Source organism: Cibotium barometz, chromosome 63 (assembly GCF_041138505.1).
Source record: "Cibotium barometz isolate CiBa-2024 chromosome 63, ASM4113850v1, whole genome shotgun sequence".
NCBI classification, from domain to species: Eukaryota; Viridiplantae; Streptophyta; class Polypodiopsida; order Cyatheales; family Cibotiaceae; genus Cibotium; species Cibotium barometz.
In genome coordinates this window covers 18,153,991-18,170,310 of record NC_141108.1, presented here as the reverse complement: position 1 = coordinate 18,170,310, position 16,320 = coordinate 18,153,991, and the positions used below count along the sequence as shown (strand labels likewise).

General features: G+C 45.1%; 1 protein-coding gene across 10 annotated transcripts in view; it reads right to left on the bottom strand.

Moving 5' to 3' along the window:
• The window catches only part of LOC147603789 (uncharacterized), a 152,219-nt gene that overhangs the window by 26,113 nt on the left and 109,786 nt on the right, over positions 1–16,320 (bottom strand). For 9 of the 10 annotated variants that reach the window (XM_086796067.1, XM_086796070.1, XM_086796071.1 and 6 more), the window contains 3 exons: positions 7,605–7,688; positions 7,379–7,516; positions 6,944–7,123 (listed from right to left, as the gene is read on the bottom strand). In XM_086796067.1, coding sequence (XP_086652193.1) covers positions 6,944–7,123; positions 7,379–7,516; positions 7,605–7,688 — 402 coding nt within the window. The remainder of the gene's footprint in view (positions 1–6,943; positions 7,124–7,378; positions 7,517–7,604; positions 7,689–16,320) is intronic. The other variant, XM_086796069.1, reaches the window with a different exon arrangement.

Sequence of the window (16,320 nt, the reverse complement as noted above, 5' to 3'; positions counted from 1 at the left end):
TTGGGAACATTGTCATACGCTATGACCCCATTGTGAGCCCTAGTCCAGGGACATGTCAGGCAACAACTACGTAGGTCATTCCAAGCAGTAGGTGTCAGTGTGTCTCACTTAACCCACAGGGAGAACAGTCACTCATTTAGGTCATCCTAGCATTAGCCAAGATTTAAAGGGATTTAGCAAAGATATTAAGGCTCTAGGCTGGCTCCCAAGGGCGAGCCTATAAGCCTTGGAGCTAGTGGGCACCATGGCCACCTAAGGGGCATACAAATGGCATTAGCAGCCAGTCGGCAGCATTGGCAGCTTAGGACAGCCAGTCAGTGATGTTTAAATAGCAGGCGGTGGGCCAACATATTAATAGATAGGCACTTCACACGTGTAAAGGTGGCTGTCATAAATGATGACCATTTTCAGCAAATTGTGGGCTTTTTCACCTAGCCGACGCAGCATAAATCCAACCAGCAGGCTGGATGCATATAAAAGAAGCCCTCAGTTCATTGCTAAAATGATCTCATTCGTCATCCAATTCAGTGATAGAACAGTGCAGAATATGTGCGCTTAGGACCCCTGTCTTTTGCATACATAATTCATAGCCAAGCACCTAGTGCTTCAGTCCCAAGGAAGACCAAAGCTTTGCTTCAGCATTCAGCCTTCAGAAGTGCATCTCCCTCAGCAGATCTGGAGTGCAGAAGACTCTCCGAAGTGGCTTCAAAGTTGTCTTCAACCCGCTTGATGTTCGGCAGACGTCGGTCTACAACAGCCTTATGATTGGCAATCTCCGGCAATCCGCCTCAGTAAGTTTTCTGCATTGTAGCAGAAGTTCCCCAAAGTAATAAAGCAAATACTCCTCCTTGCGGGAGGGGGCCCTTAAGTGGGTAGATTGTGACCCAATCTGGTGTCATGTCTGCATTACTCATGGATTCATTGTAACTTTTGGTCTCATAGACCCTTGCGATCCTTTGCAAACGATAATATATCTTTCATTCATTCTTTCTTTCTCTTCAACTCTCTCCCCTGTGAATAAAGATAAAAGTGGATTGCTTCATGCTCACTAACATAAAGGTATAAAGAAGGTCTTGCTGAGCGTTACACGATCATACCAATTGCATGTTACATTGGTATCAGAGCTTCTAGTTGTGACCTAGCTTGACTACCTAAAGTGAGAGCAAGTCTGTGAATGGTAAAATTGAGATCAAGAAAAACCACCCAGCCATTCACCATGTCAGGAAAACAAGAAAAAAGCTTCAAAGAAGGCATCATTGCAGAAGAAAGTGTCCATGAAGACACCACTACAAAATAAAGTGTCCACGAAGCCACAAGAAAAGAAGAAATGCTTCCACAAAGCGCAAAGATACTCCTTCAAGGCTAATGGAGTAGAACAGGTTACTCACACTACAACTACAACAACCAAAGAAGCAAAAGAAAAGAAATTCATTAAGTATGACGGTAAGTGTGATCATTCTGCAATCCCACAATTTATAATCAATTTGTTGCATATTTTTTGTTCGCTAAAGTTTCAGATCCTAGAGACAAAGTCCATCGGCCACTCCACACCTCATTGGGGAAGCTGTTACCTGATGGTGGCAGCCTCCATACAGATCTAACCACAGGCACGACCCATTACGTTTGGGATACTTTTGTGTCTGACCTCAAAGCTAGATACCTTCCATCCTAGTATTTGACCAGTTTGGAGAATGAGTTTTATCAACTCTCCCAGAATAGGTTTCCCGTGTTGACAAGGTCAAATCCATGGCATGGTAGTTGGGTAGGTCGAAAGACGAGAAGCTGAAACAGTTTCTCGGGGGGTTGGATACAAACAATAGGTTTCTTGTATAGAACTTTGAGCCTCAATCTTATGACCGGGCTTTGACTCTGGCTCAGAACAAGGAAATGATGTGTTGAACAGGGGCAAGCCCAAGTAGGTCTCGTAGAGTTCCAAACCCCAACACAGCAGCAATCTTCATCCCAGCCGGGTAAGGGTACTCAGAACACGACACCTCCCAAGCAACGTGTCTGAGATTTTGATGCCCACTATGTACTTGCTTCCAAGTGATAGGTTTGATGTCCACGTGCCGTGATAGGAGGACCCAGGAAGGGCATCCGAGCCAGGGATATTGGGGAATGAATCTATCCGTGTGTCCACGGCACACAACCATAACTAGAACGGGAAGCAGTGGCGGGCGAGAGAGAAGGGAGAGGACCCCACCCCGAAGTGACCGGCATATAGGTCCCATGATTACGAGAGCCAAGCTTTTCCTACTAATGCTAATTAAAGGAGCTACTTTCCCCCCCCCCTCACCCCGGACCCTTCAGCTTAAACCAATCCGTGAGGACAATAAGTCTCAAGCAACTGAAAGCGACTAGAAATACACAGACACCAAGCCTAAAAAGACATTTGAGGAGAAGGCCAAGAACGGCATTAGTAGCGGTTTTCTCTAGCCAAATAAGCAAAAGCGGGACCAGGCAGAGAACCGTTGTTTTTTTTTCATCGAGTAGGCCATGGTAAAGAAGGATTGTACTAAGTGGTAGGCAGAGAAAACCACCAACACATCATCCTCTATAGTGGCCACCGCTGAAGCTACATGCACCCCTCCCATCTTCAAACACAAATGCCATACTGCTATTACCCTCTTCGAATCTAGTACCCACACTGGTATTCAACGAGGAGCACGAGTGCAAGGCTAAGGGGCAAACAAAAGATCTCGTCCGTGCTTGTGGCAAAGCAAAGGGACAGCAACTTATTGTCCTATTTGACATGGACAGCTTTGAGGATGCCATCTTTCCACAGTTGGTTACAAAGATTAGTTGTACATTAGTGTCTCATAATTTAGTTGTGGATGGATTCACACTTGGTCTCCGCACACACATCACTCATAAAGCTCAACAGCTTGAGTTTAGTGTTCAAAAGGCACACTCAAGCAAGATTTCATTGTTCACCACTCTATCAACCCCCTATGTAGCGCATGCATTCAAGGGGTATTTAAAAAACCCCTTACTTATGGATTTTTAAATTTCAAAAGCACACTTTTGTAACAGTTTTTACAATCCTTATGTACCAAAGTTTTCACCATTTCAATTAAAAATCCCCGGATGTATGTAAATTTTATGTAACACCACAAGAGGAAAAAAACCCTTATGTTGAACTCACATGCTAACTTTTTTTGAGTGACCACAGCACCATGCCCCCCGCACCCCCACCCCCCCCCCTATGCCCATGATAGAGATAGAAATTCATCACTTGAGGGATTAGTCCTGGTTGATGTTTTGTAGGTAGTTGGAGAAGCCATTGAGTGTGTGGTGCACTACGTTAGGAACCAAGGGGGTGGAGGGTTAGACCCGCCCTTGGTGCATTAGGGAGAAGATGACTTGGTAACATGAGTACTCAAGTATGTCTCCACCCTTCTCATGCGTATATGACTGATAATGGTTATCTTTGTAATTGGGTTAGTGAATACCAAGGTGGAAATAAACATGTGGGAGCTATGTATTTGCTTCCAATTTCTTCACCAGGATGGTGAAGTCTTATAACCGGTGATATCTATAGTAGCAGGGTCAATGGCTGTTGCATGGAGTTGGCATTTGGATTATTATTTGTTTTGTTCACATGTGAAAGTAGGACAAGGATGTGTGAGTTATCCCATATGCCTTTGGGATTGTAAAAGGGACATGGTGCCATGAAAATGTATAAAATAGGTTTCCCCTCTCATTTGAATCGACCAATATTATTTTCCTTTGTTTATTTTTGTACGAGCATTCTAGTCATCTACACACCACCACTTCACTTCATTCACCTTCATTCAGCTTCTTTTGTTGAAGCTAATTTTCGAGATTTTGAATCCTTGAGGGATTCATCGTCTCCTCGTATTGACTCTGCAACAAAGCCCATGCTTCTACGGCTGTAAAGATATGCTGACCATGGTCATCACGCTATCTTCCACGATAGTCGCGATGGCGTAGAGAGCATCTCCATCCCTTTGTCTCCAAGCTTGGACAAGGTAGGCAGCAAGTGGTACAGGGTTGCCATCCGCATCCCTCATTGGTGGGGAGTGAACACAAACACCAATGAGTTTTGTGGAGGTCTGATACCATGTACGAGGATACAATGTGCGGTGCAAAGAGAAAATTGCACAATCACAGAGATAGAGAAGAATATTGTATTACTGAAGTGATACAATAGATGGCAAAGCCCCACACCCGTGTGCTCCTATGAAGGGAGCTTCGATGGCTAGTATGGAAATCCTAAAACAGAGCACGTATGCTAGAAGATGGGGAAGCTAGGGAGTAAACCTTTTTTTTTTTTGAAAAGAGATCCTTCTATTAGTTATATGAAAAACCAGCCAGCAGGCTGAAATACAAACACATAACCTCTAACACCAGGGAGGATAGTCTCCTCCATGGCTGGCCGCTCTCAGACGGAACTACCTCATATAAGGGGGAAGAGGAGGGGGGGGAAGCCAAACCGGTGGGCCTTAAGTGCCAAGTGGGGTCTTTGGCACTGTCGAAGAGGAAGGGACCCTGTTGCCATATGCGTAGGAAGGCCTCTCAATGTTTCCACATACGGTCCAAACCTCCCTGTAACTTCCCCCGTGGTGGCCAACTTCCCCCACTTGCCGTGGAGGGTATGAGTGATATATGTCCATATCGCATGGAAGGACTCCACTAGAGAGGTGGGGAGGGTGTGTGTGAGAGTGCCCTTAATGGTCTCGCTGCATCGTGCCCGCCATGCCGCTATGCTGCTAACAATCCCCAATCTCTGACAAGTGCCACAGGGGACCACGTCTCTGTTGGAGAGTCGGGGGTGGGGAAAGACTCTATCCTGTGAGGTGTGAGCTTGAGGGCCTAGCCATCAGCTGTCTCCTCAAGCCTTGACTCTGTCACCAAGGCGATTGCCCCCAGGTGATGATGCGAGAGGCAGCCCAAGAGGTGGTGAACAATCAAAGAATCATCTGCCATACCTATTGCGTTTTGGGGCAAATCCCAAAGGCGATGTCGCTACGACTGTGACATACCTACGAGTATGCAAAGCAAAGCCAGATATCAGATAGTAGCCGATAGGTAGAGTTGAACAGCGCAGGTGACCCATGGCACTGCCATGTGGCAGTGATGACATGGCTGTGGTGAAGTGGTATTGACGGCGTGACTGTCCAGTATAGCTAGCCAACAACTTTATAACTGGCCGACTAGGAGCATTGGTGCATATATATACGTGGGTAGCCAAATCGTCCTATTCATCTGCTTTCCTCAGCATTGTACTTCACAGAGCATTTCTCTATAGGTGAAGTGCTAGCCAGGAGTGAACAATAGATCATAGTGCTGTGATTTGACGTCTTCATCTTTAGACACATCTTATACTTGAATTTCACTTGTATTACTTCTTTCTTGTACATAATGCAAAGCAGTAGAGTTTAGGACTCGTGTGTGTGTGTTGTATGTGTGATTCCGCCGCACTCTTCTTTCTTTAGTCTTGAGAACCCCACCACCCCCTTTTTCACTACTCCACAAGGCTAGGCCGACAAATACACATGCATGAGATTCCATGGCAGCAGATCGGGTCCCACTGGATCAGCATAAAGGGTCGGCTCTCCCATACTCAGGTTCTCTTGGACCTATCTCAGGCTATTTGTGATGGAGGGGGGTCGATGTGCTAGCGGTGCTCATGGAAGCCGATGATCCGGACCCTCTGAAGTGAGCCACCACTAAAGACCTCTGATGGGGAGAGGGAGCAGAGGGAGGGTACAACAAAGGGTAGAGCAAAGACTCATGTCAGACCCATGCTTTATAAAGCAGCAAAGTAAAGTCATTGGAGATACCCATGGCATCCAATTGAGGAAATGAGAGCTAGACCAGTGTCTGATCCTAGAACCGCCAGAGGGATGTCGTGGCGCCTGAAAGCGCCATCCGAGCTCATCTTAGGATCCATTTGGGCCCCACAATGTTAGAACAGGGTGTCCAAGAGTAAATTCTACCTATTCCTTGTGTGGACCTTTACGAGATAATGGTCTAGTGTAGCATGTAGCCCATTTGGCAAGGTGCCAAATCTAATCCAAGCCGTCTCTAAACTATCTGGCCTCCTAGGCCGCTTTCTTGTGTGAACACAGGGATGCTGGGCTCCCGAGCTACTCAACCATGGCTACTCCTCATAATGGGGACCGTACAAATATGAGCTAGTTGGTGCTTGGACAATACAATATGAGGGTGGAGCATTGATATCCAACATATCGAACAAGTGATAGACAAGTCACATAGATGTTAGCTAAGCCCAAGCTAAACACCCCATAACACAAACATAAAACACAAAATCTTTTTGCTGCAAGGATGACCCCTCATTAATCATCATAGAAAAAGCTCGAAAGCCATTGTTGCTGATCATGATGGGGATGCTGAGCTCTTTTTCCATCAACATTTTCTAGCAATTGGAGATCATAGGAATCAAAATGCCCCTTGACACCTTTCATAATATCACAATGTTGTTTGCTCAAGTAAGATGCGCACATTCTAATAGGCTAGTTAGCAAGTTGATAACCTTGAATGACGATGAATCTTCCTTTCTTTTTTCTCAAAGCATGCAATGTATACAAACTACGAATCTTGAAATAAATGCTAATTTTGTGCCAACCCTGCCAGTATATCGAGACATTAGGCAACACAACAACCATACTGCCCTAAGGTTCTTGCTAGTTTTATCCGGTAGCATTTGATTTCACTAATAAACGGATTGTTGTTGGAAAAAAATAAATCATGCTGCCCTAAGACCAATGGCTACAGAGCATGAAAAGAGAGAGGCATGCTTTACCCACAAGAGGCATAACTATAGAAAGAAAGCAAAAGAAACAAATGACACAGCTTTTACTTATCCTATTGCCTTCAATGTCCCATGCCTTTTCAGCACTCCTAACAGTAAAATTGAATAATGTTAACTTTGAACAACACGGAGGACTGCACTTACAGAAACTTTCTCCCGTGCATGCCAGAGCTGCTCTTTGTCTTTGTATGCAAGCCTTTCAAATCTTTCAACAGGTGTCTCTTGCAATACATCCTGACCATGAGACTGCTTCAAGATCAGTGCAGAGTTACCAATATCTGGACGAAAGGTCAGATCAAGAGGTGTCCCATGCTCCTTTGACTTCTGCAATTTTATCACAGTTTTCAAAAACAAGGTTCAAAACCTTTGCTTCAACCAGAATGCGTACCTTTTAATGTGAGAATCAAGAAAAGTCACACTTTGTTGAAGATTTTCTGTTGAGTTTTTCCAATTAGCTAGACCTCTGCATTACAAATGCTTACCACATCACTCACAACAGTGCTCTATGCATGCAGGTTATCTGCCTGATCGAGCATCTTTACAATGCAAATACAATAGCAAGTTACACATCAATCTCACCTTCTTTTCTTCCACAGTCTGCATGTACTGCTTCTGCCTATCTAGAAAACCAACTGAACAACCTCCAAACTGCCTTGATGATGCGATGATGGAGTCTGTGTTTTTGTTGATCTCTGGAGCAAAAGTGCTTTGGTTCTTCTGAAAACACAAAAAAAGAACTATGAGAAAAACAAATTGATCATGCTAGACAAAGGGCCTCTTGAAGGTTATAGATGATCTCTTGCACCTGCGGTTCAAGTTTGCAATCTAAATGAACAGAGGGTTGCATGGCACTCAAGCGTTCAGCTATGTGGATCGTTTCCAGCCCTTTCTGTTGTACATAGCAAGTGCAGGTGGCAATCTGTTAGTAGGATCAAAGGGTCTCAACTAGTTCTTTGTATATAAGAACTTTGAGTTGAGATCCTTATCAAATCAAGTGATACTCCCAGATTATTTGTTATGAGAATGTATTTCAAGCCCTCTTAAAAATATTATTCTACCCTCTTAGATAATTCGGGGACGCCTTGATTGTCTTTGTGTCATGCCAAATTATGTTAATATTGTGGGTAATGCCATTTTAAATATTAATACATTTGGTGCACATTGACGTATACTTGCGGCTTCCTATGTTTGTTGCACTTGGTTTGTATGGTAGAGTGATTCCTAGAGTACTAACTTGGAAGATTGAGACGAAAGCGCATAAATTATTATTTTTGGAAGGCTTTCATTATTTTGGACAAGCTTTGTATTTATGTACTAACTTGTGCACATCGATTTATTTATTTCTACAAGCTTAGACTTCAAGTATAGACTTGCAAATATTTATTTTGTAAAGCTTAAAAGCTTTCCCCTAGCCACAGGTGATCTAATATTTAAGAGCTCTCTATTTTGGATAAAGAGAAAGCGTCGTGCAAGAAAAAGCACAACCTTTGTATTTTTGAAAGCTATGGTCTTTTTTTTTTCTTTTCGGAAAAGAGACTTCTATTAAGTATGAAAAAAGACGTACAACAATCATGGCTATAAGCTTGAATAGAATAGACTTCTATTAAGTATGGCCTTTTTTTTTCCTTTTCAAAAAAGAGACTTCTATTAAGTATGAAAAAAGAAATACTTGCAACAATCTCCCAACTAGTGTCAATTCTCTGTTTGGGGGGTGTATAATGTGAGTGAGGGACATCCTGCAACAAACCATGCTAGGCAATACCTCTACAAATGAAAATAGCAGGGTCTAAATCACTGCCCTCGTAGAAAAGCTGCGGACCAGACTAGGAAAGCCAAGCAACTGCCCACATGGCATAGCCACTCAATTTGCCCATAATTTGGGCTATAGAACCCTAAAATACGTTGTGCAGTGCTGCATCCCCATAAACAATGCTATACAATTTCAAAATTTGACGCACATCTTAGGCAAGTAGGTGCTACATCGAAAACCTATCTCCACTGATTGGTGGGGAGACCACCATGTAAAAATAACCAAAAGAAATGGGAGATTTGGCCTCTTCTGTATGAATGCCAAAGCCTATGTCAATATCTGCGTTGTATAACTAGAGTGATGTCATAACTCTCCCAATGAGGCCCGAGAGTAGAGATCCTATGCATCTATCGAGTGATGAGAAGCCTGACATTCCAGACCATGAAACTGAAAAAGGGAAGGCTTTTCAATGGATCACGATTCGGAGGCATCAATCCACTCCCACTCACTTAGGTCCCACTGAACATATCTGATAGGCCTCCCACCATACAACCACACACACCAAGAGCCATGAGTCACTATCTAAGGAGAAGTATCAATGAACCAGTGCTTCCCCGAATGACCAACAATCCTCACTGGACTAAGCCTGGTGTCTAGGATGATCCCCTCCATGCTACATCTCCTCAATCTCCATCCAGGCATGATAAAATAGATGATGCAATCTGTAGCCTCCCAGCTCGGGAGAGCAATGACCTGCAAAGGTACGCCTACCCTAGAAGAACTCCCAGCTACCTCGGATGATAATCTCCATGAAAGATCCCGGAGAGCCACTCATGCAGTATAGCTACATCAATCTGATCAATACGTCTGCGAGAGCCCCTAAGATGTTAAATGGCAGCTCTCCAATCCACCGGAAGACTCTTGAAGGTCTTCCAAGAAAGAACTGTACATGCACATCTCTCCCATCTTGGTCACTGCATGTAACGAGATGCACCAAGTGGCCAACCGGCCTCATCCCTAATGAACTCGTTCCACATAATAGGTTGTCAAGTCACCCTCATCAAAAGACCTAGGAAGCCTCTGTGGCAAGAAAGATCTCATGCTTCTCCATGCTGTGACAATGGCCACAATAAGAGGGAAAGATGGTGCCCTAATATCTGCCTCCTCAGTGAACAACTGTGGTGGGTAGCCAATCTCTCCCAACACGGGATGTACATCCAGAAATTTGAGATAAGAAAAAATACTTCCAAGGCTCAGTGCCTGGTAGGAAACCTCTAACCACAAGTTTGCAAAGCAATACCCTGCACTGAACATCCGGATTGATAATATTCAGCCCCCCCTCTCATCTGGGCTGAATAATTGTAAGCCAAGTTACCTTGGCACGTGTGTCTGTGGTGAAATCCAAACCCGACCAAAGAAAATTACGGATCAACCTCCACAACTGACCAATGCATGCACGAGAAAAGCACCAACAACAGGCAATAAAATAAGCCGAGGCAAGCCATACCTGATTCGCCACCAATGCTCTCTGGAGACTAAATCGAGTCTCCTAGAACTCCAATGAAGAAGCTTCATCCGAATACTCATAAGTACCGGAGCAAATTGCTGTGTAGGAGAAATATCAACCCCAACTTGGCATCCCAAGTATGTAGCATTGCATCCTTTGCTGATCCAAGTAAAACCAAGCTCCTCCAAAAACCAACATATTTGTGCCAATTAATGAAGCCCCCCTATTGCCCACCGGAAGGAACATAAACATGTGTTTGACGCCTTCAAGAACATGGATGTCATCAGCTAACTCAGAGTCAACTAGCTCCTCCTAACTACGAAGAGGCAACCTCAATCGAGAAATACCAGCAGTGGAATGGAAGAAGATGCTCATGGCCTTTGCGACTATGATATATAATAATGGGACTAAAGGGCATCCATGCCGCACTAAGCGAAAACCTCTCTCCTCTATCACCACAAGCGAGCACACCACTGTGGGCATCATGATACATGCATGAAACTCCCCTGATCTATCTCTGAGAGAAACCCATATGGCTAAGAGTACCCTCAAGGAAGTCCCTGTCTACTACATCATAAGCCTTCTCAAAATCCAAAAGCACAATGGCTAAAGATTGATTAAGGCTGATTACTTGCTTTGGCCCATTCTACGGCCTCCCAAAACGTGAAAATGTTATTAAAGATGCTCCTCCCGTGTAAGAATCAATTTTGAGTATCATGAATGACATCTTGCAAAATTGGCTGCAATCTAATGCTCACTGCCTTCGCAAGTATCATATATGTAAGGTGATAGGTCTCCACTGTTTAATCAAGGTCTTATCCCCACTCTTAGGGATAAGGAAGAGAAGCCCATCAGTGAGAGAAGAAGGCATAGAACCTGTGTCCCACATCTTCAGGAGAGCCGATGTGATCTCTATTCCAATCTCATCCCAAAAAGTAATGAAAAAAACAGGGAAGAGACCGTCCTCCCCTGGACACTTACCATGGGGTAAGACATGACGAGCATGACTGAACTCCTACATAGAAAAAGGGGCATCCAGAACGGCACACATCTCCTCAGTAATCAAATGTGGCAACGCATTCCAAACCTTCCTTTGTGCCCTGTGTCTCAAATCAGAATGAGGCTCATCACTAAGAAGCTGGCGATAGAAATCAACGGCAATTTGTCTAACCATAAGAGGATCTGAATGAAGAATGCCATATGAATCCTATAGCTGCCTGTCACTATCTCTGGCGTGAGATAGGCCATGAGTAGCAAAGAAGCGTTTGTTGCATCTGCCACCCATCTGGGTCCAAAAGGATTCCTGAGCATGGTAGCGGTACTCTGCATGTTGCTCAAGAGAGTGATGAAGCTCTGCCCTAACACTACATAAGAGTCTGCAACCTAGTGAGCATGAGGATGTTTCTCATTGCTCTCTCTATAAGGCACCCAATCTACGTCTAATAGCCCTTTCTAAGTCCAAGACTTCCTGCCTCTTAGAAAGGGCACACGTGATAAAAGTCACTGATATCACAAAGAGTACAGGCCACGCTTTGTGAGGCCCGTGAGAAATCATGAAATCTCCAAATATCAAGCATCCGATGTGTAAGCTCTACATCTGAGAACAAATGATTAGGGATGTGTACATGAGGTGTTGATCCACGGAGACTCGAATCTCTAATGCATAAAACCACTAGACAATGATTCGATTTTGGAGTGCCTCCAACAATAAAAGTATGGACCCCTCTATCAAGCACCTAATCATCCACATAAAATCGGTCTAACCGTGCATAAATACATCCTGCATCTCTTCTCCTGTTAGACCATGAATAAAGAAGAGTGGATGGTCTCCTTGGAATGTCATCCTCATGCCAACAATCTCTGCCATGAATGGAGAGTATAAACCTCTCCCAAGATGCTCTCTCGAGAGGATGCACCAAGCCCTCATGCCCGTCTATTTTATCCATTGGCATCTCAACCATGTTAAAATCTCTGCCAATAATCCAATGGTCAGCATGAGGCATCAACGTAGTCAGAGATTTCCAAAAGGAAATCCTCTCACCTCTATGGTTAGGGACATAGAGGTTAAGAATACGAATGTGTGTAACACCCTGCATAAGAAGGATCCACTGCGCTCTCACAAGTAAAATGACACCATGTCCAATGATGCAAGGCAAAACCACAGCTCAAACAGAAATACAAACACCACCTTTGAAACCAATGGCTGGTGACCAAAAGGTGTGCCCCCAAAGAAGCTTGCCTGATCTCCAACATAGGCTAGCATCCAATTTATGCTCTTGCAAGAGCAATACATCCATAGGTCCACCTGTAACTGCACTGTGAAGTTGAGTTTTGACAATCTAGTTCTGCCGACGTGGAAAAAAACCCCTAAGACCCTAAATGTTCCAAGAGACAATCCTCATGAGGACTCAAAGTAGGAACGACTACATCTCGTGGTCGACGAAGGACCCTCTTTAGGGGCGGAGGTACGTCTCGGATAGGTAAGGGAGGGAAAAAACTGACGATGAAAATCTTGCCTCTCGTTCCCACTCCAAGGAAAAGCCAAGTCTGGTCCTCAGCACTGGAGAGGTACCATGATAATGCGATTGTGCAACATCATCCTCGAGGGTGAAATCATCATGTATTTGGAATGCTACATCCTCCTACACGAGGGATCCAATTCCTATGCCTGAAAAGCCTCATCCTCCAAAGAAGGACCCACATCCTGGGAGGTAAGAGCTGCATAAGGGTTGGGGTGTTCCTCTAAGGGTGCGGGTAAAGAAGCATGTATGGGGGTCCGAGGGCGCCTACCATCTCTAGCCCCAACCCAACGCCGTGTGGTCTGCTGGGGCATAGGGGCAACTAGAGTCTGGGTAGTTGCTGCAAGAGCCATTTGCTGGGTAAGACCATGCTGCCTCCTAGCGTGGCCTCTCAATCTGGAACAATCTCTAGCAATTTTCCCTACCAACGACACTAGTCAGGTTTGCATGCAATCTCCATCCTCTGACGAAAATGAGAGCCATCGTGCCTCCGAAGCATGATATGATTGTTAGTAATAGATGCATTAGGAACAAGCACAAAAATCGGTGCATTAGGAACAAGCACAAAAACCCGGGTTACACCATCAGAAGTAGTGATAGCTAAGGCGGGAGAGCCCCGGAGGGCCGGGACCTCTAAAACCTGGCCAAAGGATGCCCCTATGGAAGCTAACAGCTTCCAATAAGACTGAGAAAGAGCAGGGAACCGCAATGAGACCGGGGTTAGGCACTGATCATCCACCACTGGATCCAAGCCCACCTAGTACTGAAAGAAGATCTTCCTAGGGCCAAGAGCAAAGGGGCTGCCCACCAACACCTGAGAAGTAGCTTCCAAAGAAAGAAAGACCACCTAGAAGAAGCCTCGACCAAGCAAACGTGTATCCTGGAAGTGCACAATCAGTTCTGATAGGATAGCTGCCAGAAGCCATTAACGGGCCTGTGAGAGAGAGGGTGGGAGCCATAAACCCTCACGATAAGAGTGGTATGGACCTCAATGTCAATGTCATGTTGGAGAGAGGTGAGCTCGTCTTGCGAAAAATTGATGCTTCTCTCGGCTTGTGGGGGTGAGGAAGGATTGGTTGTGGCGGGAACCATAAGGCCAATCAAAGGTAGGCGGCCGACCCGAATCCGATTAGAAACAGGCTGAAGGAAAAGCAAAGGGCAGAGAGGGAGGTGGAGGAGTAGGCAGGAGGCCACGGGGGTAGGAGGAGGCAGGGGCAGCAACATGGGCAGAGGATGCAGCGGGGGGTAGAAACAAGGGTAGGGGAGGAGGCGAAGGCAAGGGGCAGCAGAGGCGGGGGCAAAGGTGGGCAACAAAGGCAGAGGTGAGGGGTAGCAGAAGCGGGGGCAGCAGAGGCGGAGACGAGGGGCAGAGGCGGTAACAGAGGACGAGGTGGAGGCCGCAGAAGCGAGGCAGGGACAGAGGTGGGGGCACAGGAGGCAGCAGGGGCAGCAGAAGCGAGGCAGAGGGCAGAGGCGGGGGCAGCAGCATGGGCTCACTAAAAGCCTTCCGGGTTTGGCCTATTTTAGCAATTCAATGCTTAAAAATACCCATGTGTGGGGAATAGGCAACACACGCGAGAGGGGAAGCTTGCACCCAATGTTTGTCATATAAGTGCTAAGTATTTTTCTTGTAGTTTCATGTGTTGATTAATTGTGATTAAGCTTAACAATCTTTTAGGCTTGAAAAAAAATCAAAAGGGGTAAATTAGCTCATATTTCAAGCTTTTGGGGTGTTTTTGGCATGCTCTAAATTTCTAGTGGGTACTTAGAGGTTCAGCCACCAATTTCAGAATTTATAGTAATTTTGATGGTTTTTCAGTAATTTTTCAGGAACTGAAACTCAATTTTTGGATTATTTTGAGCATAAAAAGACCTAAAAATAGCTAGAAGATACCAGAAAAGCCCAAATAAATCCAGAAAATCTTCCTTTTAGCTTTGGCACCCAGAATTGAGGTTTTTAAGTAGTGAGCAAAGTGCAAGGTTTAATTTGGACCATATTTGACCTATGCTCAAGCTCGTATACCCGCACAGACTCTATCCGAATTATTGTGTGAAGCAAGACTCGAGTTCGACCTTTGACAAAAAGTTTTTGTTCAGCTTCAGCACGAATTCAAGCCATCTTGCGAGTATTGAGCTAAGTCAATTTATGTGATTTATTTAAATATATGTTACACTTTCTTTATTTATTTATCTGTTTGTACAAAATGGCCAATTTACCTACACAACCCACAATGCAAGAGCAAATAGCAAATGAGCGTGATCATAGGTATTGGCATATTACTTGGTTGTAGTACGGTGTACCACATGTGAACAAGGCATAACTTGGGGCACTTTCTTCCTTTGGGTTTTTCTCCCTAGCACACTTGGTGTGAAAGGACAACCACCTATTTTATGTTTATTTGTATTGTGGGTTGACTTCTCAGCTCCACACATTCCAATGCAATCACAGCTTTGCATCTCTATCTATCACCATCTCTGTGTATTGTGTACTGGCTTGCTTCTATGTGTAACCCTAGCTCCCCTGGCCAACAATGGTATCAAAGCCTCCTGTGCATGTCTGCCTGCCGTACCCGCTCTTTGCCCCAGCACACGACGTCTGCCAGTCATCTTCAGAGGCAAGACCCGACGGTCATGTATACTCCAATCCATCCACATCAGCACTGGTGCCGAACAGCTCGGTTCTGACTGTCAGCCGTCCATTGCGCAGCAGAGGGCTTCCCTTCGAGTGGCCTGGCCATCCATCGCACTGCAGAACGGTGCCCGTCCAGGTCACCTTGCCTCGCTCGAGTTTTCTTTGAATGGATGCTGCCCAAAGTCTGTCTCGTGGGGCTGAGGCACCACTAGGGGGAAACACCCGCACTAGTGCCACCCCGATACGCCACCCAAAAGGGGGAAGGGGGGCAAGAGTCCAGCTCATCTGCTCGGCCAGACAGGCCGCCGGCCTCCCGCTTACCAAGTGCCGAATTCTTGGCCAGCTTTGCACCTGCCCTGCCTTGCCCTTGCATCTGGGCGTGGCCTTGCGCTTGGAGACTCGCCTTGCGTCTCACCTGCCCATAGTGGCAGCTCGTGTTCACACTACCAACCTACTGCTCTCCTGAAGCCCGAGTCACAAGCCTTTGCTATTGGTGTTCTGCAGCTAATGAAAGCCACCTCTGCACTGAAGTTCATCCATCTATGAGGTGACCTACGAGGATTCTAGCTTTCCCGTTAACAGGAAGTCTACAAACTTCAAAGATACGGTGGTCCACAAAGAGTTTCTCAAAACACTCGGTGATCAATTACATAGGTATTTTTTGGATTTCTATTTTTGAGGCTTTTATGAATTATATGCTTCAGTGCAAAATTGAAGTACACCACACTCGATAAAAATTTCGGACTTTTCTAAAATTTGTACTTAATAGCACAATTAGAGCTACAGGGTACACATAACTTTGCGACTTTTGTAATTTATGTGCAATTGTCATAAAATTGAGCCCATTGGTGATAAAGATTTGGGGCTTTTCGCGTTTATGTGCAATTGGCACATTGTACAGCATATGGGTGCACAGCAATTTGGGGGTTTTCATTCTATAAGCCTTGTTTGGATATTTGTGTATGTGCTTGTGGAAGGATTTGCACTCCAAACACTTATTGTAGCCTTGTATTTGGGGCAAAAAGTTTACTTAGGAACTTGTGATTGCCTGGCATAGCACTCCAGTGCATTGGGATTTTGCTCTGCAAGTGTTTTTTTACAGCACACTTTGTT